This window comes from Nannospalax galili, unplaced genomic scaffold, assembly GCF_000622305.1.
Source record: "Nannospalax galili isolate Female #2095 unplaced genomic scaffold, S.galili_v1.0 scaffold50, whole genome shotgun sequence".
In the NCBI taxonomy this organism is placed as follows: domain Eukaryota; kingdom Metazoa; phylum Chordata; class Mammalia; order Rodentia; family Spalacidae; genus Nannospalax; species Nannospalax galili.
The window spans coordinates 2150844-2178171 of NW_008328749.1; the positions used below are offsets into that span (position 1 = coordinate 2150844).

The 27328-nt window shown below is 35.2% G+C and overlaps 1 protein-coding gene across 1 annotated transcript; it reads left to right on the plus strand.

The window, feature by feature from the left end:
• On the plus strand, positions 1-27014 carry Sult1b1 (sulfotransferase family 1B member 1). Its single transcript, XM_008829424.1, has 7 exons — positions 1-148; positions 711-839; positions 11061-11158; positions 20324-20450; positions 21265-21359; positions 25612-25792; positions 26893-27014. Exons 1-7 carry the CDS (start codon positions 1-3, stop codon positions 27012-27014), a joined length of 900 nt encoding a protein of 299 aa, XP_008827646.1.
• Positions 27015-27328: the final 314 nt, after the last annotated feature.

Here is a 27328-nt window from a genome sequence, read left to right on the forward strand (position 1 = left end):
ATGAGTTGCCCAGAAGACATTTATCGAAAAAATCTGAAGATGGTCCATGGCTACCCCATGGTCTATGCTTTCACAGACAACTGGGAAAGGATTGAACAGTTTCAGAGCAAGCCAGATGACATTGTGATAATCTCTTACCCTAAATCAGGTGAGTACTGTGTCCTGAGTAATGTATAACTAATCTCAAGGTTTTTAAAAAAGATTCTTTTAAAAATTTTAGGTGTGTGTGTGTTCCAAAAATATGTAAGTATGCACAAAGGCCAAATAGGATGTCAGATCCCCTGGAACTGGAGTTACATGTGCTTGTAAGCTGCCAAACAACAAACGAGGGTGTTGGGAAAAGAACTCAGGTCCTCTGAAAGAGCAGAAAGTAGCCTTAAATCCTGAGTCAGCTTTGCAGCCACGACCTCAATTTTATATGTCTGTAAATAAATGTCTGTTTTAAATTCATTATCATCTTAAGCAAAGTATCCTTATCAGTCAGTAGAGTCGTTTACTTGTATTGTGCAAATGAGCATTTGGGACATAGAAATGGAAACTGCAGACTTGAGCTTCCAATAGATGATCCTAAAATGATAACCTCCAATGGGTACTTCCTTCCCTGAGAAATATTTCACTGTATACATGTATGAAATTTTCAAACAAATTAAAAACTGAAACATGAAAAGTAAATTCATCACTGACTTTAAAAACACTGGCTTTTGCTATAGGTACCACTTGGATTAGTGAAATTGTGGACATGATTCTAAACGATGGAAATGTTGAAAAATGTAAGCGAGATGTTATTACTTCTAAAGTTCCAATGCTGGAATTGAATATACCTGGACTAAGAATATCAGGTAAATTTTAGCCACCTGGTAATCATAATTTTGTAATAGTTTTCACATAGCATATATCCTATTGTGACTACAATTCAAAGAAACCAGAGTATAACTGTTTGAGTAATTATAAGGATTATTCACTGTGTTATGGGTTAGATAAAAATTATTAGTAAATTAGACACTGTATCTTCAAGAATCTATACAGTAATATTGTAACATTAGAAAGTAAATCTACTCATAATATAGCAATACCCTTAGTCTTACATAGTCAAAGAACAAGGTTCTGTAAGAGAGAATTCATTTTGATTGGATGTTCAAGGGTATGTACAGTGAATTAAAACTCAAAGTTGAACAAGAATTTAAGAAAGCATGTTCCACATACATGAAGTATTTAAGTGTGAAGGCCTTGATGGAGAAAGTCTTTAGTGGAGTGCATGGACCAAAACAACAAAGAAGTGAGTTGTAGGATGCAAAGTAACTTCAAATCATGCAGTGATAGAGGAAGAGAGCTAAAAAATCAGGTTTGTAATATTTAAAAGATTCTTTTTTTATTCTAAACCTGGTAATAAAGATATTAAATAGTTTTAGGCATAAGAGAATCACTGAGTTGTATTTTGTTGCTGTTTTTAACACAAGACCTACACTAAATAGTGTATTTAGAGTGAAACTTGGATGCTGGAGTTGTGTTTTGGATTTACTGACTGGTGGATTACATAATAAATGTTAGAGAAATGAAGAACAGTAGGTTAGTATAGGAGTTTAATTTTGGTCAACTAAGTGTTCTGTGGAGCTTGTTGTTTATATGGAAAAATTGGAGGGGATCTTATTTGAATAAGGTCAGATATAATTGTGTATGGAATATTTAGTTTCAGATGTTGCTGACTATTTTAAATTATCTGGCGAAAGATATTTATGTAAATGCTGTCAAGATAATGGACATTGGAGGCAAGGCTATTGATCAAAGAATAAGTAGAGCAATATGATATTTATGATGGAAGTTCAAAAAAATACTAATATGTGGCTGAATGAAATAACAGAAACAATTTAAGACTTGTAAAGAGAATTCACAAAAGAGATAGAAATATTGAAGTAAACCCAAGCAGAAATAAAGATGGAGTTGAAAAACTCAATAAATCAATTTGAAACAATAGGAAAAGCCTCACAAGTATAATGAATAAAAGGGAAAACAAAATATCAAGACTGAATGACAAAGTTGAAGAACTGGACTCTTTAAGCAAAGACTACAAAATATTAAAAAAAGAAAAAGAGGAATGGAATATTCAGGAAAGGTGGAATACCAGGAAAAGACCAAATCTACACATCATACGCATACAGGAAGGATAAGAATCTCAGGCCAATGGCATTAACCAGATCTTCAACAGATCATAGAAGGAAAATTTCCCTAAATGAAGGAAAGACATACCTGTACAGATTCAAGAAGCACACAGAAAACTAAACATATCCAGAACAGTAACTCTCCATGGCATATCATACTAAAAAGACTAAATGTACAGAACAAAGAGAGGCTACTGAAAGCTGCTAGAGAAAAACAAATTATGTATAAAGAAAAGTCCATCAGAATTATAGTTGACTATTCAATGCAAACTATGAATCTCAGTTCTAAATGACCATGGATACCAACGTTGGATACTTTACCCAGAAAAGGGGAATGGAAAATTTTCCATGACATGAACAGGCTGAAAGAATTCATGTCCACACCTAACCAGCCCTGTGGAGAATACTTGATGCAGTACAAAGGACTGAAGATAGGAATAACTATATCCCAGAGGTTACAGAAAGAAAAGAAAGGGAAGTATAATTAAGGAAACACAAAATAGGGCCAAGAGCATAAAGCAATTAAAATGACAGTAGCCAATACATATCTTTCAATAATAATGCTAAATATCAATGGTTTTGATGCCCCAGTCGAAAGAAATAGATTATTGGAATGGATTAAGAAACAAAATCCATCTGTTTGTTGTCTTCAAGAAACTCATTTCACCTTCAAGGATAGGCACTACCTTAGGCTGAAAGGATGAAAAAAAATATCCCACATAAATGGCACTAAGACCCAAGCAGGTGTTGCAATTCTAATATCTGTCAAAATAGACGTCAAATTTAAATTAATCAGAAGAGACAAAGATGGTCACTTCATTCTACTCAAAGGAACAACTGACTGAGAAGATATCACAATCATTAATACATGTGCATCAAACTCTGGTATGCCCAATTTCATAAAAATAGTACTACAGGACTATAAAACACAGATTAATACCAACTCAGCAATAGTAGGGGATTTCAATACCTCATTCCTGCCAATAGACAGGTCAACTGAACAAAGAATAAACAGACATCTTGCGTGAAATGGACCTAACATCTACAGAATATTCTACCCAGTCTCAAAGAATACATTTTCTACTCAGCAACCCATGCAAATTTTTTCTGGAACTGACCACATACTGGGGCACAAAACAAACTTCAACAAATACAAAAAATGAAATAATTTCATGCATTCTATCAGACCAAAATGCAATAAAGCTTCTAATAAACAGCAACAGAAGTTCTAGTAACTGCATGAACTTATAGAGATTAAACAACACACTCCAGATTAATGAATGGGTAAAAGAAGAAATTAAGAAAGATATAAAATATTTGAGGAATTAAATAAAAATGTCAGTACAACCTGACAAAACCTCTGGGACACCTTAGAACCAGTCCTAACAAGGAAGTTGATAACTAAATGCCTACATTAAAAAATCAGAAGGAGCATATATAAATGACTTAACAGTATAACTCAAGACTCTAGAAAGGCAGGAACAAACCAAACCCAATTCTAGTAGATGAGAAGAAATAACAAAAATCTGAACAGAAATTAATGGCATAGAAACAAAGCAATGCAAAGAACCAATGAATCCAAGAACTGGTTCTTTGAAAAGTTAAAGAAGACAGAGAGACCCTTAGCCCAGTTAGATAAAAGAAAGCAAGCAAATGCAAATTAACAAAATTAATTATGAAAGAGGAAATATCACAACAGACACCAAAAAGTTCCAGAACTTTATAAGGGAATATTTAAAAACCTATTCTCTATCAAATTTGAAAATCTAAAAAAATGGATGAATTTCTAACTTCATGGAAATCACCAAAATTAAACCAAGAAGAGAATAACAGCTTATACAGACCCATAATAAATAAGGAAATTTACACAGTAATACAGAAATTGAAACAGTAAAATCTCCCAGTCACCCCAGATGTATACACAGCAGGATTCTACCAGACATTCAAAGAGGATATACACCAAATACTTCTTAAATTATTCAAAAGGATAGAAGCAGATGGAGAACTCCCAATCCTACTATGAAGCCAGTGTCACTCTAATACCAAAACCAGGCAATGACACATGCACAAATGAAAACTATATGTCCATTTCCTGAATGAACATAGACACAAAGATTCTCAACAAAATACTTGCAAACCACATACAGTTACACATCAAAAAGATCATCCAGCATGATCAAGTCGGTTTTATATCAGCGATGCAGGGATGGTTCAAAATATGTAAGTTGATAATATAATAAATCATATAATTGGACTTAAAAATCACATGGTCATCTCATAGAAGTTGAAAAGGCCTTTGACAAAATACAGCATGCATTCATGTTTAAATTCCTAGAGGAAATTGGACTGGAGGGAACATACTTCATCTTAATTAAGACTACATACAACAAAACCATAGCCAACATCATTGTAAACGGAGAAAAACTGGAAGCAGTCCATTAAAATCAGGCACCAGAAAAGACTGTCTACTCTCTCCACTCCATTTCAATACAGTTCTTGAAACTTTTGCTAGAGCAGAAAGGAAAAAGAAGAAAATGAAAAGAATAATAATTGGAAAAGAAAAGGTCAATTTGCCACTATTTGCAGATAATATGATCTGCATATACATAAGAGATCCCAAAAATTCCACCAGAAAACTGCTAGAAATTATTAATAATTTCAGTAAAGTGATAGGTTACAAAATCAAATTACAAAAATCAGTAACTTTTCTATATACTAGTAACAAGCTACTGTAAAAAGCATTCAATGAAACCCTCCCACTCACAATAGTCTCAAAAATTTCTTAGGAATAAATGTAACAAAAGGCATTAAAGATCTCTACAATGAAAAACTTAAATCTTTATAGAGATAGAGGTAGACACCAGATGACCTACTATGTTCATTGGGAGAATTAATTGTGAAATTGACCATCTTACCAAAAGCAATCTCTAGATTCAATGTAATGCCGATCATAATCCCCATAAGCTAAAGAAAATCATCTGAAAATTTATGTGGAATCACAAAATACAGCCAAAGCAATCTGAGTAAAAGTGAGCAATGCTGGGTGAATCATCATACCAAATCTCAAACTGTATTGCAGAGCTATAGTCATAAAAATACCATGGTACTGGCAAATAAAAAAAGGCATGTATATCAATGGAGCAAAATAGAAGACCCAAACATGAGTGTATGCAATTTCAGCCACTTGATATTTAGCAAAGTTGCCAAGGACACAGACTGCAGGAAAGACAGCATCTTCAACAAATCATTCTGGCAAAATTGGATCTCCATCTGTAGAAGAATTAAATTTGACTCTGGACAAAAGTCAACTCCAAATGAATCAATGAACTCCTATAAAATCTGAAACTCTGAAAATGCTAAAAGAAGCATAGGCAGCACCATATAAGATATAAGCATTTAAAAGGACTTTCTACTTCAGAATCCAGTAGCTTAAATATTAAGGTTAACTATCAACAAGTGGGACCTCATTAAACCTAAAAATATCTGTACAGCAAAAGAAAAAAAAACAGAGAAGTGAAGAGGAAATCCACTGAGTGGGAGAAAATCTTCATCTGCTACACATCCAACAGAGGATTAATATTCAGAATATATAAAGAACTCAAAAAACAAAGAAACAAGAAAATAAATGGCCCAATGAAGAGATGGACTAAGGACTTGGAGAGTTCCAAAATGAAGAAATAAAAATGTCTAAGAAACACCTTAAAAAGAGCTCAAATCATTAGTAAGTAGAGAAATGGAGATAAAAACCATTCTAAGGTTCCATCTCACCCCAATCTGACTGGACATGATCAAGAAAACAAAACACACCAAATGCTGGAGAGGATGTGGAGCAGTGTCATTCACTGCTGGTGGGAATGCACACTCCTGCAACCACCATGGAAAGCAGCATGGAAAACACTTAAAAAACGAAAAATGAACCTTCCATATGATCCAGTGATAGCACCCTGGCATATACCCAAAGGACTTATCATAGTATAGAGATACCTGTACATCCATGTTTATTACTGCTCTTTTTACAATAGCTAAGAAATGGAACAGCATAAATGTCCTTCAACTGATGAATGGAAAATGAAAGTATGGTGCATTTATACAATGGAGTTCTACTCAGTGGTAAGAAAGGATGAATTTATGAAATTTGCAGGTAAATGGATGGAACTAGAAACTGTTGGACTAAGTGAAATTACACAGACTCAGAAAAGCAAGCAACATATATTCTCTCTCATTTGTGGATCATTACACCAATCAATCCCTTATACATGAATATACATCCTATTGTAACAGCAGAAGCCAGGAAAATGAAAAGGAAACAGAGGCAAAGGGAAAGAAAGAGCCCAAAAGAGGGGCTAGTAACAGATGTTACCATGGAGGAAATGGGGGTATTCAACTGGAAAGGAATGAGGGAAGGACATATAAGGAACTATGGGGGTAAAGGGAAAGAAGGCACCAAAGAAAGGGGGGGATTCACAGGAGACAGGTATGTCAAGTGGAAAATGGGGAAAATGGAGGCATTTAAGCTGGGGAGGGAGGAGGGTGGTTAGACAGGAGAGAGAGAGGAGAAATAAAGCTTAGGAGGCATAAAAAGTTGAGGGAAATGTATTAACTCAAACTTCCCCCTGAAAAATATACATACAATATCTGAAAATTAGTACATGTGTGTACCTTCAGTATATATAACAAGAAATATAGTGCCAGACAGGGGAAACCTCCCTACTTGGAGCAATGGAGCTGCAACTGACTTGGAAGCCTTTCCTGAAGACTAGCTCTCATATTTCTGGAGAAAACCCTTAGCAAGTGGCTAAGAAAAAAAAAAATCAATCAATGGCCTGACCCTAGCTTCAAAACCTAATAACCACAATGACTGGCACAGCAAACTATCTCTATTTGTGCTGTAGTGGCACTATTATCTATGGCTTAATTAACAGCTGTCTAGTTGGACTTAAAGCCCTCTCAACTGGAGCAAACTCATGAGTGGCACTGTACATATGGCTGGAGATGTCATAGATCCTAGAGAAAACTCACTCTGTCATATCCCTAGACAAATGAAATTTCTTACTGTATGCTAAAATGGACCCTTATATTTCCAGACAAATATAGTGTACACTGCTAAGAAAATAAACTGTTTTATGCAAAAGATGGAGGCCATTACAGAGTTTCACAGCTGGTCATGCACAGAGAATATATACCTGAGAGATGCCCAGCTCTGTTTGCTACATCTAGAGTGGAACCTCTATACCTAAGGCTTGCAGAACATAATGGAACAGTGGTCCAAGAGAATACTAATACATCTCTTAACTCTCACCAGTGAAGCTTCCTCATACAACAGAGTGTGATGCACAGAGAAGGCCACAACTGGCTACGTTTTAGAGAATAAGAGACTGTAGAGTGTGTGTCACTCAATAGGATGCCTTTATTAAGCCTCACCTACCCCAGCTCACTGACCATTGTGGAAGAGGGGTGGAAAGATTGTAAGAACCAAGGTTCCTACATGAATATAAGGAAACAGAGTAATTTAGACCCCTAGAAACTTGTTCATATAAACTTGCGGCAATGCTGACAACATTCACGAGACCCATGCTGACTCAGTCACACAAAACCCCAGCATAGAATGAGGTACTGGGCAGTAGGCCCCTACCCCAGCCTAGGAACTATGGCAACTGATAAACTGCTGGATGAAGGAGAATAGATCTTGTTTAACATCTCTAGATAGGCTAAGGAGACTTCAGTGGAGTCTCTTGCACCAAAGGACATATGAGTACAAAGGCTTGACTAAATAGCCTTTGAATGCATGAAATCTGGTAAGGGAGGCTTGGGGGGATAATGGATGGAGGAGGGGGTCTAAGTTTGATTAAGAGCTATCGTATGGAATGCACAAAAACTCAATAAAAATATTTTAAAAGAATCAATAAAGATGTTATCAAAATATTTTTTAAAAGCCCAGAATATTCATTCTCCTATGTAGTGGTAGTGGCTCATAGCAAGAAGTCTTGCTACTTACATACGAAGAGGATATATTGGTCCTTAACTGGCTGGCTAAAGCTTGGAAACAAAGAATGAGTCATGACTTCAACACCATGAAAATATATATAGTTTAAAAGTGATTAAAACAGGGGCTGAAGAGATGGCCCAGTGATTAAGAGCATAGCATACTCTTGCAGAGGACCTGACCTCGATTCCACATGGTGGCTAAAATCCATCCATAACTCTAGTATTTCCAACATCCTCTTCTGACCTCCAAGGGCATTTCATGACACAGGTACACTTACATTCAGGCAATACTCTCATACACATAAAATAAAAATAATAAATTAAATATGTTTTAAAAGTTATTAAATCAAAACCATGTCATCAATGGCAGTAAGGGCCAAGGGGCAGGGATGGAAAGGGAATGTGAATAGATTGCCACAAACAAATTGTCTGAAGTTCATCAGGAGATGAACATAGTACTTAGATTTACTCTAGACCCTGAATGTGGATGGCGGTGACATTTTGCTGCGCTCCTAGCATTCAGATTCATGTTGTAAAGGGTTCATTTAAGCCTCATTTGGCAAATGATAAGTCTTTCATGGATTGGGGCAGGGACCAGGAAGAATATGAATAGGAAAGACCGTTAAGCACATTAAGCTCATGCTTTCTGCTTTAAGAAAAGAGAGACATAAGACCAATTCTCTTTTTCTCATGTTGAATAATATGGCTATAGCTATTAGTTTGGAGGAATAATGTAACCCCTGTGGAATTTTAGAAATCTGTAATTATTGTTTCCAGATTAATACCAGGTCACTGAACCTCCTATTAAATTTAAATTTTAAATTAAAATCCTAAAATATTTAATACAGTATAAACACATCCCAAATATTCCATGGGAGATACTTATACAAAAAAGTATAATTATTTATCTGAAATCCAAATTAAACTGACCATCTTGGATTTTTATTTGATTTTTCCCAACCTTAATTATAAGATTATAAAAGAGTTCTGCTTAATTTATTTGTGGGCTATGCACCCCAATCTACAGTATATTCAGTGGTAAACAACATAAGTCACATTTCTTCCCTGGTGGAATTTCCATTCTCCTCTATGTGTCCTACACAATGAGAGTAAAAATGGAATATGTGAACACTTAGTAATTAGGAACATTTCTGTTTGCTTGCATTTTAACAGTTTCTCTATAAAATCATAAAGCACAGAGTGCCATGGATGCCTCTAAGTAGTCAAAGCTTGCCTCCAACTTGAGATTTTTCTGTTTTAGCCCCCTGAGTAGTGGTATTATGCCGGTGCCAGCTGGTCTTAGATGAACAGCACCTGAAAGGGGGAGTGAGGATTGAAAGAAAAAGAAGAGACAGAGAAAAGATACTTGGGAGGACTGTCAGTAGAGACCACAGCCCCAGTTTATTTTAGCTCAGCCTTCTTATACAGCAGAACATCAGATAGCCACAGTTTACTTAGCTCAATTAGCTTCAACAGTTCTTTTTTCCCACCTTTATCTGAGGGTCAAGGAACTGTCAAATACTTGTAGTGAAGTCCACCAATTAACCATCTTCCCTAAATAATCAGCACATTCCTCCTGACTTGAGAGAACAATTCAGTGCTTGTGTGTAAAACACAAACTCTTGAGTCAAGGTGAAAGGTCATAAAGTAAATAAGCAAGCCTGCCACTGCTCAATGTACATGATGGCTGTGCTTATATTAATAGCTCCCAAAAGTATTACATGTTTGTGCCAACCAACATGCTTAAATATGTAACATGTTAAGAACAAATGAGTGTTATATAGAACATTGGGAATGAATATTTGCAATAGAGGCAGAGACTTGCTACATATATAATAAATTATTTTAAACAATCCAAAGAGGTCATTGTTTAGAGTAAGTAAATCAGATGCAAGCTTTTTGAGGTTTACCTTTCTATCCAGAAAACATCAAGAGAATGTAGCTGTTTAACTGGAGATTAGACTAGCCCTAAAGTAATGTGAAAATAAAAAGATGCACAAGATATTAAGATTTGTTAGAGAGACCTGAGGAGTAGATGTGATAAAATTCCAAGTTACTAATGCTTATTATTATTTTTTTTTTGTCATTTTGAGACAGGGTCTCCCTGCAGCCCAAATTGGCCTGGAACTCATTATGTAGACCAGGCTGGCCTTGAACTCACAGAGATCCACCTGCCTCTGCCTCCCGAGTGCTGGGATTAAAGCTGTGTGCCACCACACTGGACCACGACTAGTTTTTTTTTGTTTTTTTTCTTTTTTGGTCTTTTTGAGACAGGGCCTCCCTGTAGCCCCAGCTGTCCTGGAACTCACTATGTAGACCAGGCTGGCCTTGAACTCACAGAGATCCTCCTGCTTCCCCGGTGCTGGGATTAAAGGCGTGTGCCACCAGGTCTGGCAGGACTAGTATTTTTATTCTTGATTTTGAAGATAAAGAAAATAAAACACAGAAACTCTTAGATAATTTAAAAATATCTCACAAGTAAAATTATAATAGAAATTTTACCCATAGTGAGATTAATCAAAAAAAAAATACACCACTACCTATTATTGGTTCAGATTTTAGCTGCATTTAAAAGTGTTCAAAATGTGTGGTTGGGGGTCGGAGTCATGACATGGCTCAGCCAGCAAAAGTGTGTACTACACCTTGCCTGTACCTGTACAGCAATCTGACTTCAATTCTTGAACCCAAAGTGAAAGGAATAAAACGACTACCAAAAGTTTTCCTTTAATATCCATGAGCACACCGTGGTCCACACCTGCTGTCATGTACACACCCATCATGCATGGACACACACACACACACACACACACACACACACACACAAACAACAAAGAAAAAAACTAAAATTGGTTGTAAAGAGGGAAAAATGGGACTGCTTTAATATTCAGGTCTTTCTATGTCAAAAATTGAAATTTCCAGGTATAGAGCAGTTAGAGACGAATCCATCGCCTCGATTTATAAAGACACATCTGCCAACTGATCTACTTCCTAAATCAATGTGGAGGAACAATTGCAAGGTACATTACATTCAAGTTAATCTTTCAGTTTGACTCTGTCCATTCATTGATTCTTATTGAAAGAAAACAGCATGTTTTGTGACCTAGAGCTCTAAGCTACATAAGGTAGTACATTGCTTCTCCTCTCTTATCCCTCCTCCTCTCTCTTTCTCTCCCCTCTCCTTCCCTCCCTTCCACTTGCCACTTCCTTCCTCCCCTCCCCTCTCTGGCTCCCCACCCCTCCTCTCCTCTCCCTTTTCCTACCTTCTTCTCTTCTCCTGTCTTCTCTTTTCATCTTTGCTGCTTTACGGTTTTGGTCTTGTGTGTATTTAATTTTATTTATTATTTTTATGTGTATGTGTATATTGCCCGTATGTGGGTAAGTGCATCCGTATCGTGCAATGCCCATGGAGGACGGAAGAGACTGCTGGATCCCCTGGAACTGGAGTTATGGACAGTTGTTAGCTGCCAAGTGGGTGCTGGGATTTGAATCCAGGTCTTCTGCAAGAACAGTCAATGTTCTTAACTGCTGAGCCATCTCTCCAGCCCCTGATCTTGTGTGTTTTGTTTTTTAAACAATCTCACTGTACAGCAGAGGTTGGCCTTGAATTGGATATGCTATAGGGGGGGCTGTGATATTTTAGTCCTCCTGACTTAGTTTCCTAGGTTTTGAAAATAGAGGAGTATGCCATGCATAGCTAATTTATTTTAATTTAAATTTACGTGCTTAAAATTTCTAAATTTAAAGAACAACGAAACTCTTACATCAGCACAACATTGCTGCTTTTATTCCTTTGCTGTCTTAAGATAATGAGACCATCTAAAAAAAACCAACATAAATATGTGTGTTCTTTCCTGAATGTTTGGGAAAAGTCTTTTGTGAAACATTTGTGACTGAAAATTTGCTTAGTGAGAAATCTTAAATTCTCCAACAGTTAATGATTAATTTTTTAAGTAGATACTGTGCTATTTAAATTATCAATTTTTACTTACTTGACTTTTATGAGACTGTAATATGTGAGAAATTTTTCTAAGCTGTTGAAGTAATGACTGAAAAGTTGTTTATATTGTGAACTTTCAAATCTTGTAATGGTTGTAGTACTTCATATGCTACTTCCTATAAACGCAAGTATTAAAAAATTTAATGTGGCTTTTTGTGATTAATGTATAGTTGAAAATACTTTCTGTATGATTTAAATTGTTGTAGTTTTTTAGAAATTCTTTTAAAATTTTTAAAATTATTCTTTGAGAATTTTATTTCATAAATGTATATGTGGTGTTTTGTTCAAATCCACAATCCATTCCCTCACTTCCAATTCCCATCCCGTCCTCCCCTCCTCTTTCCTTCCCAAATTCATGCACTCTTTTTTCTTCTTTTTAAAAAAAAATTATTTATTTTTATTTTATTTTATGTGTATGCATGTATTGCCTGCATGCAGTCGTGCAATGCCCGTGAGGATAGAAGAGGCCATCGGATCCCCTGGAACTGGAGTTATGGACACTTGTTAGCTGCCATGTGGGTGCTGGGAGTAGAACCCAGGTCTTCTGCAAGAACAACCAGTGTTCTTAACCACTGAGCCATCTCTCCAGCCCCAATGTGCTCTTTTTCTAAGCCCACTAGTCCACTTAGTGCTGCCTCTATGTACATGAGTGTAGGACCATCTATTGGATTACCGGCAATCTCTCAGTGGCCTCACCCCTGAAGAACATTGACTTGTTTCCCCAGCAGCAAACAATTGCCAATAGCTTCTCAGCTAAGGATAGGATTTCTTGAGGCCTTCCTGTTCATGCTGAGATTTTGGCCAGTTTAACCTTGTGCAGGTATTACACATGCATTCAGAGTCATTTTGAATTCATGTGTGCTACAGCACTGTCATGTAAGGCAAATACTGTTTCATTGTAGCCATCCACTACCTCTGGCTCTTATAATCTTTTCACCCCCACTTCCACAATGATCCCTAAGTTTGAGGATGGGGGTGGGGGTGTTATTAAGATGCCTCATTTAGAGCTGAGCAATCTACAGTCTCTTATTCTGTGAAAGTTCATGGGTTTCAGGTTCTCTGGATTGACTGCCATCTACTGTAAAAAGAAGTTTCTTACATAAGGATTGATGAACACATTAATCTTTGGGTATAAACATAACAGCTTAATGGGCAGTTTAATACAACGTCCTTTTAGCATAATAAAAATATTAGGTTCTTTCCTCAGACAGAGGACCTAGCCAGCTCAGCTAATGGTACCAGAAATGAATTCCATTTTGTGGAGCTGGATTTAAATCCAATCAGAAAGTTGTTGAATGCTCCAATAACATTTGTGCTACTATTGCACAAATGGGCTTGTCTTGCCAGGCCAGTTGCTATTGTAACTGGCAAGTCTTACACCCGGGTAAGACTATTGATTACTTTCCTCACTTGGTAGTATAAATGGAACTTTCTAGCACTATGAAACTAACGAGTACGAATGGAAGCTTCAAGGTCAGAACCAATGTGATTTCTCTATTTCCTATGACTCAAGGTCATAGGTGTCTTCAGCAATAGGTTCTTACCATTAAGTTCTGGAGTATAATTAAGTAGCCTGTAATGTTTACAGGGTCTGGTGGAACCCAAAGACCAATACCTTAAAAGAAGAAACCCATATTTGACACTGGGCTTCTTTTTTGCTAGCCTATTGTGTCTGGGAAAGGCATTCCTCCTGGCCCCCTCCAAATTCCATTTAAATTCCTTTAAATATTTTTAACTTTTGATTTATTTATTTTATGTGTATGAATGCATTGCCTGCAAGAGTTCAAGCACACCATGTCATGCAATGCCTGCAGAGACCAGAAGAAAGTGCCTGATTCCCTGAAACTGAAGTTACAGATGTTAGCCACCATGTGTGTGCTGGGATTCTAATCCAGGTCTTCGGGTTCATTGATCAATTCTTCCATGATGTATCATTTGTGTTATTTTACTTCTACTTTGTCATTTTGGTGGAAATGAGTTTCTCACGATATCATATAGATTGGCACCACTTTATTTTATTTTATTTATTATTTCATTTTATGTGTATGAGTGTAATGCCTGCTTGTAAGTGGGTGAAGGCCTGTGGAGGCCAGAAGAGGGTGGATCCCTTGGAACTGGAGTTACAGACAATTGTAAGCCATCATGTGGATGCTGTAAATCAAACTGGAATTCTCTGCAAAAGCAGTCAGTGGTCTTAAGCATTGAGCCATTGCTCCAGCCCCGACATTACTTTTTTTAATCTTCAGTGTTAGTCTACAAATCCACACGTTCATACCATTTACATTTAAAGGAACTATTGACAATTTAAGACATATCTAGCATGTTACTTTCTTGTTTGTTTCCTTCATTTCTCTTTTATTCTTTTCTTTTTCCCACTTTCTGCTTCACCTAAACTTTGGGAGAACTAACTTCTTCAGGTCTAGATGTCACTATAAACATACTATGATGTTGACATTTTATCAGCTTAACTGTGAATAGCTTACATCAATTTAGGTTCTTTACCCTCCTCTTATTTTAAATATAACAGTCTTTAGTTATTTCTGTATATAATAAGAGACCACTTCAATGATGGAATGACTTTTGTTTCATCTATAAAGTATGAAAAAAGAAACTCAGCAGGTGAAAGATAACCTGTCATAATGACTTCTGCTTTCATTCATTCTCCTGTTTTGTTTTCTGAAGGTACTATTCTTATGCTCTGTATTTTCTTTCTACTCATAGTTACCATTAACTCTTCATTAATGGATGCCCATGAACAACAAATTTCTTTAGTTTTCCTTCATCAGAAACTGTCTTTATTTTTCTTCCTACCTCAAGGATATTGAGTTTGGAGTTACTATCTTATTTTATGCACTTGAAAATTATTATGCCAATCTCTCTTGTCAGTGTAAATTAGATGAGAAATTCATTGTCATTTAAACTTGTTTGTTAGTGTGCAACATGTATCTATTCTGTTTTTAAAGATTTTCTTTATTAAAGAAAACAGTGATTCCTTTTGGATTTGAATCTTTTTATTTTTAAAAATTTGTTAATTTTTAAGTTAATTGAAAAGTCATGGGTTTCACTGTGGAATTTTCATATATTATGTCTTTATGGTTTGCACTTAATCTCCCATTTCTCCACCCCTGTTCCATCCCCACCATTGCCAATACCCCCTGCTTCTTTAAATATTGCTCTTTATGTTTGCTACCTGAATCCAATTCCCCTGCTCCTTGAAACCTCTTTTCACATCTCATGGCCATCCCTCTACTTCCATGACCTACACACACAAACACACATACACACACACACACACACACACACACACACAGAGAGAGAGAGAGAGAGAGAGAGAGAGAGAGAGAGAGAGAGAGACAAAGAGAAAAAGACATAGGACACAATATTTGTTTTTTCTGAATTTGGTTTATGTAATTCTTTTTTTAACTTAAAAAGACTTTACTGAGAATTTCATGCATGCAAATAAGATGTTTTGATCAAATCCATGCCCACTCCCCTCCAACACCTCCATATCTCCCCATCACATTTTTCTGATCTTTCTTTCCTTCCTTCCTTCCTTCCTTCCTTCCTTCCTTCCTTCCTTCCTTCCTTCCTTTCTTTCTTTCTTTCTTTCTTTCTTTCTTTCTTTCTTTCTTTCCTGTTTAGAGCTTACTATGTAGCTTTTTTAAATTGGGGCTTTTTGCTACTCTAACATTCACCCCTCTGAAGAGGTAACCCTATAATCTCTTAGGGATTAGATAAGAGCTCCCGAATACTTTTGACATTTTTGGCCTTTGGAACAGAGTATGTTGCTAAGAGGCCCAAGGACATTTTGACTTTCAGCCAAGAAACTGGCTACTTTTCTTTGGGGTCTCTCTGCCCCGTCTAGCCAATTCCTACCTCCTATTCTTATCACATCATCCTCTGAAGAGGTTACCCAAATTGCCTATAGAGGATCAGGATGCAGAGGGCTCAGGATTCTTCCATGCGGAACAGGGACGCGGGGTGAGACAACTGGAGTACCCTTACAGTGGGTCTATCTAAAGGACTCCCAAATTGTATAACTCTCATCTGTAGGAGGAAAAGAAAGTCCTTGACTGGTGAATAGGGGATGTGAAGGAGAAGTAAGCAAATGTCTACAGTGAATTGCAGAGTGGCTACACCAGTTTATATTCCCAAAAGCTGTGCATGAGCTCCTCTTTCCTCGTACCATCGCCAAATCTTTCTGTGGTTTTGATGATAGCTATTCTGAATAGGGCAAGATAAAATCTCAAAGAAGTTTTACTTTCTATTTCCCTGGTGACTACTGATCTTGAACATTTTTAGTCCATTTATTGACTCAATATTTTTTCATTATTTGCAATACTTTTTTAATATTTTCAATATTTTCAAGTTTTTCAGTACTCTAGATATTAATCATTAATCACGTCTGTTTTATAATTGGCAAAGATTTTCTCTAATTCTGTAGGCTGTCAGTTCATTCTGTTGCCTGTGTCTTTTGTTGTGTAGAAGTTTTCTAATTTCATGTAATCTTATTTACTAATTTTTGGGGTTACTTCCTGTGGTTTTGGATACTGTTTCATAAAAATAATTGCCAATATGCATAGTTTAATAGATGTTCCTATGTTTTTCTCTAGCAACTTCAAAGTTTCAGGCCTTAAAGTCTTTGATCTATTTGAATTGAATTCTTATTCAGCTTGAGATATACAGATCTAGATTCATTTTTATACATGCAAATATCCATGTTATCAGAATAATTTGTTGGAGAAACTTTTTCAATGTGTATTTTTGACAGTTTTGACTACATTAGATGACTATGGCTATTTAAATTTATATTTTTGGTCCTCTAATCTATTAAATTGTTCTGTATGTCTGTTTCTACACCAGTCTTATATAGTTGTGTTATTACGGCTCTGTAGTACAATTTGAGATCAGATATTGTACCACCAGCCTTGTTTTCTCTGTCTATGGTTGCTTTAGATATTCAGGGTTTTGTGTGTGTGTGTGTGTGTGTGTGTGTGATGTTAGATATGAATTTTTAAATTAATTTTCTATTTCTTTTTAGATGGTTTTGTAAATACAATATGGAATTTTTGTTGCTGTTGTTCTTTTTGAGACAGGGTCTCCCTGTAGCTCCAGCTGTCCTGAAACTCACTATGTAGACCAGGTTGGCCTTGAACTCACAGAGATCTGCCTGCCTCTGCCTCCTGAGTGCTGGGACTACAGGCGTGCACCACCATGCCTGGCATTACATGGAATATTTTTAATCTTTGATCCCTTACAGAAATTTAGCCATTTTATAATATCATTTCTTCCAATTCATGAACATGGGAGATTTTTCCATTTTCTAATGACTTTTTTATTTTCTTCTTTGATCTTTTAGTTATTTCATTGTAAAAGTCTTTTACTAATTTTGTTGGGGTATTCCTGTATCTTTTATGTTTTGAAGACATTGTGAGTGGGATTTATTTTTAGCAATTTGCTTCCTAACAAGTTCATTACTGGCACATAAAAAAGCTACTCTTTTTATGTTGATTGTATATTCTGGGATTTTGCTGAAAGTGTTTATCATGGCTGAGTTCCCTAGCATAGTTCTTAGGGTCCTTGATATATAGGATTGTTCTCCAGATTGGGATTCCCTGAGTTCTTCCTTTGTTTTCGGTATCCCTTTCACATCTTACTGGTCTAGCTAGCACTTCAAGCACTAGGATGGACAGCACTGGTCAGAGTGAGTATCTTTTTCTCTTCCTGAATTTAGAGGAAATGTTCTAAGTTTTTCCCCATTTTAGGATAGTGCTGAGTATAGATTTGTAATATATAACTTCATTGTGCTAAGTTTCTTCTGACAAATTGAGTTGGCTAAGCACAGAAGAAACAGTCCACAGATAAACAACCTCGGACTCCAAGTTTAATCTGAGCCTTGATTTAAGAACTATGAGGTTTTGTGAAACTTGGTCTTGAATTTTAAGAGGGGCATTAGGGTCAGCTTTGGTGGTGCATGCTTATCTACATTTTCAATATAACGTGAGTAATCTTTAATATCCAGGTCAACCCCAGAACCATTCGAGGTGCAGTTGCAACATATTAAAAAGTATCAGAAAACTGGAGGCAGAAATACACTGGATATTACTCTAAGGGAAAATTAATAAAAAAATCTCTATCCAAATCATCAACTTTAGTAGTCTGTCACTCTATTTAGGTCTCACAGACAGATTCTGTATATGTTTTTGAACCTTAGTTCCTATAAGGCGTTAATTTCCTAAGTCTCCACAATGTGTTCTAGATTGTTTTGATAGACTGGTGATTTGATATCCTTCTGCGATTCCTGCTGGTGCTATACGCAAGGGAATAAGGTGTTCCCTTGGGACCCCTGCATCATGAGCTGTCCTGAAGAAAGAAGTCTTCATGACTGAATCTCTTCATGTCATTGAGTGGGGGAAGGGGGCTCACTGTTGGTGCCACTAGGTATAGACTGAGTTTCCCATGGGTGTTCTGCTTGTAGAGCAAAAGCTAGCATAGCTCAGGCATTCACTGTCCATATTGCCAGTATGTCAGATCACCCAGGCAGTTCAAAGATACAGAGAAAAATTTTGGATTTAGCAGTTTGTCTGTGTTAGCTTCCTTTCTGTTTGTCTGATCCTTTTTAGGAAGAGTATTTTTTCTTCATATTTTTTTAAATTTTGTTTTCAGTTATCAATACTAGTACAAGATGACATGTCTCTTACTGTCCATTTCAACTGTTTATAGGGGTTAAAAAGAAAAGACAATAGTGACTCACCACTTTGGCATTATTAAAGTGATGAGAGCTTTAACCAGTTTGCTTTCAGAGTTCTTGTATCACTGACTGCTGACCAAGTTCTAGGGTTTTGGCAACAGTCGGAGGAGAGAAGCAGCATAAAGCAGATCTGTGCCTTCTTATTTCTGACCTGAAGGAATGTCTGTGTATGTGTTTAATACCTCTAACCATTCTTGATTGCATTCTTATAATTTTTCTAACTTTTCAACCTGTGATATTGTTTCATGTATTTAACTAATTGGAATGAATATTGCCTTCACAGATTTGATCCTTAAAATTGTTTTAAATTCCTCTTCCTTTTAATTTTTAAAAATTATATTTATTTATTTATTTTTATTTTACGTGTATGAACATTATGTCAGCATTTGTATAAGTGCACCCATGTTGTGCGTGGCTGCAGATAACAGATGAGGGTGTTGGACCACCTGAAACTGGAGTTATGCATGGTTGTTAGCCACCATGTGGGTGCTGATATTCAAACCCAGGTCATCTGCAAGAACAGCCAGTGCTCTTAACATTAGGCTGAGCCATCTATCCAACCCCTTAAATTTGTTTTCTAGAAAGTCCTATGTTCATCTCTTCACAGTGTCATATCATTGATAATAAATTTTGTGCTGTAGGCCTCCAGTTCTCCTTGAAAGTATAGTGACAGATTTGTGGTTCACAGAATCATGTGATCCAGAAACAAATATCTTTATTTCAAAATACTGAGATATCTAAGGGCCTAAACTCTTAAAAGCATTGCCCATTGAAAAATGTTTTAACTTTTTCACATATTCTTTGCCTATTTGTGTTTCTTATTATGTTCAGCAAAACAAGTCAGACTCAGAAAGACAAATGTTGCATTTTCTCATATATGCACAATCTAGATTTAAATTTATATGTACGCATTCATGTGTACACTATTTACCTGTCTATCATCCATCAATCTATTATCTATTCTCTATTAATCTATCATCTATCAATCATTTACCAACTATCTATTCTAATTTTATGTAGGACATAAATGTAGAAAGGGGCTAAGAGAAGAGAAAGAGATCTAAAGGGAGGAGGGAAAGGGAACAAGATAAAGTAGTGGAATATTTGTGTCAGGAAAGCAGGAGAACCTATATGGGGGAGTGATGGCACCAGCTAGAGAGGGAGAATTGAGAGCAGTGGAAACATCTTGGAGAGGGAAGATTAAAAAAAGTAAAATATTCATCTATAAAAATGTCACAATGGATATACTTTCTTTGTATGTAAACTAAAAAAATAATTCATTTAAGCAGATTCTATATTAAAGATGTTGATAAAAAGCATTACAATGCAAATTACTAGGATAAAAAGTACTCTGATATTTTATTTATTTATTTATAATTTATTGTCATTAATAATATAGTATCCATTTGATTTTTTTCTTCCTCTCTCATGTAGATGATTTATCTGACTCGAAATGGCAAGGATGTTGCAGTCTCATATTATCATTTTTATTTAATGCATACCTTACTACCTCTCCCTGGCACCTGGGAAGAATATTTGGAAAATTTCATGACTGGAAATGGTAGGTAGATCTTAACAAAAAATGAATTCTAACTGATATTGGTTTGGATTTTCCTCTAAAAATTCAATAAATTGATAATTCAATAAATTAATTCATTATTTAGGTTCAGCGCAGATACATTAAATTCCATCTTAGGAAGTTACTTACATTTAAATTTACTATAAAATTCATTTTACAAATGTGACACTAATCAGTGACATTTAGAATTTTTCAGTTGCTAAAAGTCTGTTCTCATCTTTTGTTCATCTTTAGTGAGCTCTGTTACACATGTTATATGTGTAATCCTTACATTCACACCTGATATTGTGTTGTATAAGGAAGTGTCCTTCCCTGAGGCTGAGCGTAACTGATTGGGGCAATCTTCTGTTGTCTGAAATGCTTCCTTTGCAATTTATATTTGTAAAATTTGATTTCCTTCATATACATAAATGGTTAATTTTACTTTTTAAAAAATTTGAACTGGTGGCTGGAAAGATTGCTCTGTGGTTATGAGTGCTAACTGCTCTTGCACAGGACCCAGGTTTGATTCTCAGCACCATCACAGTGGTTCACAAACACCTGTAACTCCATTATGGGGAATCCAGTGCTCTCTGTTGGCCTCTGTAGGCTTCTGAACACATGTGGTGCATATGGTCATGCAGGCTCTCAGGTATGCACATAAACAAACAAACAAAAAACAGATAAATGTTTTAAAAATGGTCCTATATTATCAGCTTCCTTGATTGCCAAATTCTATAAAATGTCTTTACAATTGACTTATTATTCATAAAAATATCTTTTTATTTTAACAAATAAACTTTTCATCCCATTTTAGTGGCCTATGGCTCGTGGTTTAATCATGTTAAAAGTTGGTGGAAAATAAAGGACCACCATCCAGTACTTTTCTTGTACTATGAAGATATGAAAAAGGTAAACTATTAGATAATGTGCACACTACATCGTATGATAAAATTTTTAATACTTATTTTTCAAGTTAGTCTTAAAATGTAAAATGAAATAGCTAATCTTCTATCTTCTACACTTTCTTATGTGCATGTTTATCAGCTCAGTAATGACTTTCAAATTATGGACTCATAAAAATGTCATCTTTGACCATGCTGTAATTTGAGTTTTCCCCTGACTTTACTAAGACTTTATGAGTCCCCTTTCTCTATATGTATATCCATTCACTCATTTCCTATTCAGTTGTTCAATATATTTAGGAAGCTACTTCTTGTTCAGCATTTCCACAGATATGTGTGTGTGGATAACCCCCAGATCTGTACACATACATTTTTCTAAATTGAATTTCAAACCCTCATGGTACTAAATTTACTGTGCTCAAAAATAAACTTAATTTGTTTATTTTTCCAATATGTCATCTTTTTTATCTTTTATTTTATTCCTCAAGCAATGATTTTCCTTTTCCTTTTAATTTTCAAAGGTCAAAATTAGGTTATTTATACACTGTAAGCCAATAGGAACACAGTTATTGTATAATTATAGAATCACTTTCATATTTTTGACATATGATTAGCTTACATTTTTGTTTATTGCATCTTTTTTTCAAATGTATCTCATCCTTCACTTTCTTATTATATCTATTTTAATTCATGAACTCATAATCCACCTGATTTTCTCTATGAATTCATCTTTGTTCAATTTATTGCAATGTTCTGTGCCACTATTCCGCACTATCCTACTTAAATTGGACACTTCTGCTAACGTACATACACCTTTGAAAAGCATGTAGAAATGTTTCTTTTGTTGAAAAAGTCTAGAAGTACAATTTATAACACTGTTCAATTCTCAAATGTATGATGGAATGTATAAAATTGGCCATTTGGGGGCTGGTCATGGTGGCACATGCCTTTAATCTCAGCATGGTATAGATAGATGCATAAGGATCTCTGTGAGTTTGAGGTTAGCCTTGATTACTTAGCAAGTTCCAGGGCAGCCAAGCTTACATAATGAGAACCTGTCTCAAGCTATGTTTTCAGTTTTGTAGCTAAGCTTCCAGTACCTAATATTGTGTTTACCTTATAAATAGTGGCACAGTAGTCAATTATGGAGTGAATCATTGATGATTTGATTGCCAAACAACAGATTATATAGTTAGTTATACCCAAATTTTAGTGGAATAAATTATACTTTGTATGAAATGGAAATAATGCCTCCTGGGATTAGAGATGGCTCATCTGTTAAGAGCACTGGCTTCTCTTACAGAGGATCCAGGTTCAAGTCCCATAACCCACATGGTGACTTAAGGGCCTAGGTTTGAATCCCATCACCCATATGGTGGCTAACAACTGACAGTAACCCCAGTTCCAGAGGAATCCAGTGCCCACTTCTGACTTCCATGGGCACTGAATGACATAGGTGCACTTACACAGATGCAGGCACTCATATACATAAAAAATAAAAATAATAAATAAAATATTTTTTAAAAAAGAAAGAATGCCCTTGTGTGTGAGGCCACTTACTGTACACATTTTTGGAAGCTTCCAGTGCTTCTCTCATATCTTAGTGCAAATAATCTAAAATTTTTCATTATACTAGTGCTGTATTATAGCTTAAAAGACAATCTTTATCAAGGACTTGAGGTGATTAATAGGTTTTCAGACAATAAGTAACTGAAAAAATATATAACATGATTATGTGAAACCACTTTCACTAAATGTCACTTGAGTTGTTGGACAGACTTAAGCCGTAAATTCTTCATTAGAGAGAAAATTGCATGTATTGTCTCACAAATATCTCTATTTACTGGACCCTAGAGCAGCAGTTACTAGCTTAATGAAAAGAACAAAATTGCTTCTGATGTTAATCTTTTATAAGACTCAAGAATTTTACTTCAATATCCAAATTATGAAACACATCATGCTGCACCCAATCTCATCTTTGAAAGCTTTTCTGTCCTGACAGAGCTAATGTGATTTATTTGAATCGACATCTTCTTAATGTCTCATGGACCAGCCCAAATAGCCTTTGAGGAATATCCAAATATTTCTGAATTCCCCTCAAACTTGCTATGTAGGTTATATCTAGCAGGCAATGTTTTCCTTCTGTGATAGGTACATTTAGATGATGCTTTATGAGAATATTTAATATACCATGAATAGAAAAAGTGATAAATTATCATTATAAGATCAAAAAAGCCTAATAACATGTTTATGAGTTTTGTATAAATTCTCAGTAAATGAGGCAAATGGAAAGTACAAGAGAAGGCTTGGGAAAGTTCTTCTGGTGTCTACACTAGGGTCATTGATAATATGTCAGAGCATTCATTCATCACCTCATTCTGTGCATTGTTATCAGAGCCTTCTGCTGCTTGTCCATGGGTTGTCTTCATATCATTGCAAATTTTTCTCTTGGACTTTCTCATTTTCACTCATTCCATCCACTGGTATGACTTAAGTACCCAGCTCATTCTTACTTACAGAGGTCTGATATGGAAATATTGCCCAAACATGTCTTATAGGTAATCCCTTCCCAATATGTATATATGTGTATATGTACACAAACATAGTTTTCATATTCTGCTACTTCCTAACTCCAGAAAAAAAATAGTCTAAACTCTCATTAAAGTATCCTAGGATGGTCTTAATTTTGGCCCAACTTTTAATTATCTTTTCACTTTAGAGCTTATTGTATGCCTATGGACAACTCAACCGTAGCTCTAACTTTCTTTCCCATTTATTGATCCTGTAATGAAATTTTATATTAATTTGAGCTATTTTATCTACTTGGAACAGACTCTAGAACATATTGGTAGTAAGCATATTTTGCTAGATTTGAAATAATGTCTTCCATTTTCAGTTTCCAATATCATTTTTTGCAGAATCATTTTTATACAGCCACGAAGATTTAGTTGCTTTTCAAGTAATAAAGATTAAGCTCATGTGGTTAAAAAACTGAAACAAGCTGATGTATTTTTTGTTCATTTTTATTTTCATGTTTTTTTGTTTTAGTTTTATTTATTTTATTATGTGTGCATATTTGTATATCTGAGTACAGGTGCCCTCAGAGGTCAGAGGCCTCCTGGAGCTGTAGTTACGGGCAGTTGTGAGCTTCCCCACATGAATTTTGGGAACAGAAGTCAGGTCCCATGGAAGGGCAATGCAAGCTCTTAACTGCTGAGCCATCTCATCAACCCTCCTTTTTGGTTTTTTTGAGATAGTGTATTTTAGGGCAAAGATAACTATCAGAAAGATGGCTTACCTCTGCCCAAACCACCTTACATTATGTGCAATGTGCAGGAGGTACTTATTCATCCAAGCCCTCAATATGGCCCAGCATTCCTAATGTCCTTTTGTCTCTTTTCCACAGTAACAGCGACATTTTCTTCAGGTTCTATAAATTTCCAAATCATATCTCCTATACAGTAATCTACTAATTTAAAGAAATGATTTATTAATCTTTCTATTTTTTTCCTTTCTTTTCCTTTATTGTTTTCATTTTGTTTAGTTTGGCTTTTTTTTTTTTTTTCAATAGAGTCTCCCTCCCTGTGTTGTCCAGGCTAAACTCAAACTTAATAATTCTCTTGCTTTAGTCTCTTGAGTGCTGGCCATTTTATCTTATTTGTTGATTTAAGTATACCCAATGCCTTGAATACACTATGAAGACACCCCGCAACTGAGCAACGTCTCCTGTCCTATAGTCTGTTTTAAATCATTTAGGTCATAGCACATGTTAAACAGTTTCATAAGCAAACTTGAATTTGTCTGAGTTTATTATCTTTAAAAATTATTATAAAAATAAGAACACACGACTAAATACAAAAAAATAAAATAAAGAATAAAGAAAATTGACAGGTCCATAAAACATTGAAAATTCAAAATTGATTCCAAATGGAGCAATTAATAGCTGTGATGGGATTTGTTTCTCAAAACAGTGTTGAAATCTGCCCTAGGGTGTGTTCTTATAGGTATTTTGAAGGTCAACTAAAAATGTTAAAATTAGAATAAATATATTTTTATTCTATTTTTTTCCCTAGAAAGCTAATATTGGTTTTAAAATGTTGGTTACCTAAAAATTTATAGAGACTACGCCAACTAAATATGAAAATCTTTGTATATGTGGAATCAATTAAAAAGCTATAAATATTTTATGACTTTGTATTATATGTTTGTGGCTTACATGTTTACATTTTTTTTGCATGTATCATTTAACTCACTGATAGAATCCAAAGGAGGAAATCAAGAAGATTGCTAGATTTCTAGCAAAGACCTTGAATGATGAGATGTTGGATAGGATTATTCATCACACCTCTTTTGAAGTGATGAAGGACAATCCTCTGGTCAATTACACACACCTTCCCACAGCAGTGATGGATCACAGCAAGTTCTCTTTTATGCGCAAAGGTAGGTCTTTCCTTAATTTCCAGCTTTATTTTCTTACGAAGGCCCAGTTATGTGGTTTATTTAACTTAAGATTCAATTCTTCATCTGTAAATAGCAGACATTGAAATACATACAGTCCAAAGTTGCATTTTATAAAGAAAAACAATGCATCTAGTTATTGAATACTTGATATTTTATTCATTACTAGTCTGTTAAATACAGTTTTTGATCATTATAATTTCATGTTTGCCATTCTTACTCTAATGCCTAAATTGGCATAGACCCCTTTATAACTCCTTAATGATTGTTTACCCAATAAAGATAAATGACATGTTTGTCTCAAGATGGTTTATGTTTATTACATGTTTAATTATAATGTTACTACTCTAACCTAAGTTACACATGAAGTACAAATTTTGTGATTCAGGGAAAACAAGTTTCTTTCAGTTATCATAGTGTTCTCATTCATAAGTTCTAGGAAATTATATTTATTAGTTCTTTCTGCAGTGCATAACTTACTGAGAAAATAGAATGTGCCCCTTTGTTGAAGGTTCAGAGACAAACCCACGCCCCAGTATAGTTAGAAAAAGTACAAAAAGTTCTCTTAGAAAACAGTAAACTCTGCAAGAATTTAGATAAGAGAATTACCTTTCTCAGAATGATTCATTAAATATGAACTCTGTACTTAGTTGTAGCCACTTTTTATTTTTTTAATTTTTTAAATATCTTACTTTTATTTTTATTCTATGTATATGAGTGTATTGTCTGCATGTATGTATATACACTCGTGTCATGTAATACCCACAGAAGTCAGAAGAGGGTGGTGAACCCCCTGGATTTGGAGTTATAGATGGTTGTTACCTGCCATGTGGGTGCTGGGAATCGAACCCAGGTCGACTGTGAGAGTAGTCAGTGCTCTTAACCAATGAACCATCTCTCCAGCCCCAAGTTATAGCAACTTTGACCAATTATAGTATATATCTAATTTTTAAATGATCTTTAAAATAGTTATATATACACAAAATCATTCCTTAATCATCCCAGCTTTTAATTTTGTGTATATTAGCTTTTTCTTTAAAATTCATGTGTTTTATTCTTTCAAACATTTTTGCTATTTTTAGGGATTGTTGGTGACTGGAAGAATTACTTCACAGTGTCCCAAAACGAGAAATTTGATGACATGTATAAGAAGGAAATGTCGGGAACTAGACTTCAGTTCATCACAGAGTTTCAAAATGCTTAAATTGAAACATGAATATGTGGTTTATTGAAATTGTTTTCTTATATCTTGACTGGGAAATCAAATGGATTTATTAAGGTGAACAAGTGCTTTTAAAACATTGATTTTTCTATGTCTCACATATATTTCTTTGTGACTGAAATTCCTAGTTATCTAGAGCAAATTCTTAGATGAACTAAAGAATTAAAGAATTGATATGTTTGTGATTCTAAAGAAAATTGTTTGTATAAGTTTATTATAGCATGTACTGTAATTTGCTTCAAGCTTACATTCACATTCCTAAGGAACACATTTCATCAGAGAGACTGCTTGCATAC

What these genes read in the sequence shown, in the direction of transcription:
- Sult1b1 (XM_008829424.1), top strand. Translation starts at nt 1, where the DNA reads ATGAGTTGCCCAGAAGACATTTATCGAAAAAATCTGAAGATGGTCCAT. An exon ending in AATCTCTTACCCTAAATCAG is followed by an intron (nt 149 to 710) that starts GTGAGTACTGTG and finishes CTTTTGCTATAG; the next exon opens with GTACCACTTGGATTAGTGAA. An exon ending in ACTATGAAGATATGAAAAAG is followed by an intron (nt 21,360 to 25,611) that starts GTAAACTATTAG and finishes ACTCACTGATAG; the next exon opens with AATCCAAAGGAGGAAATCAA.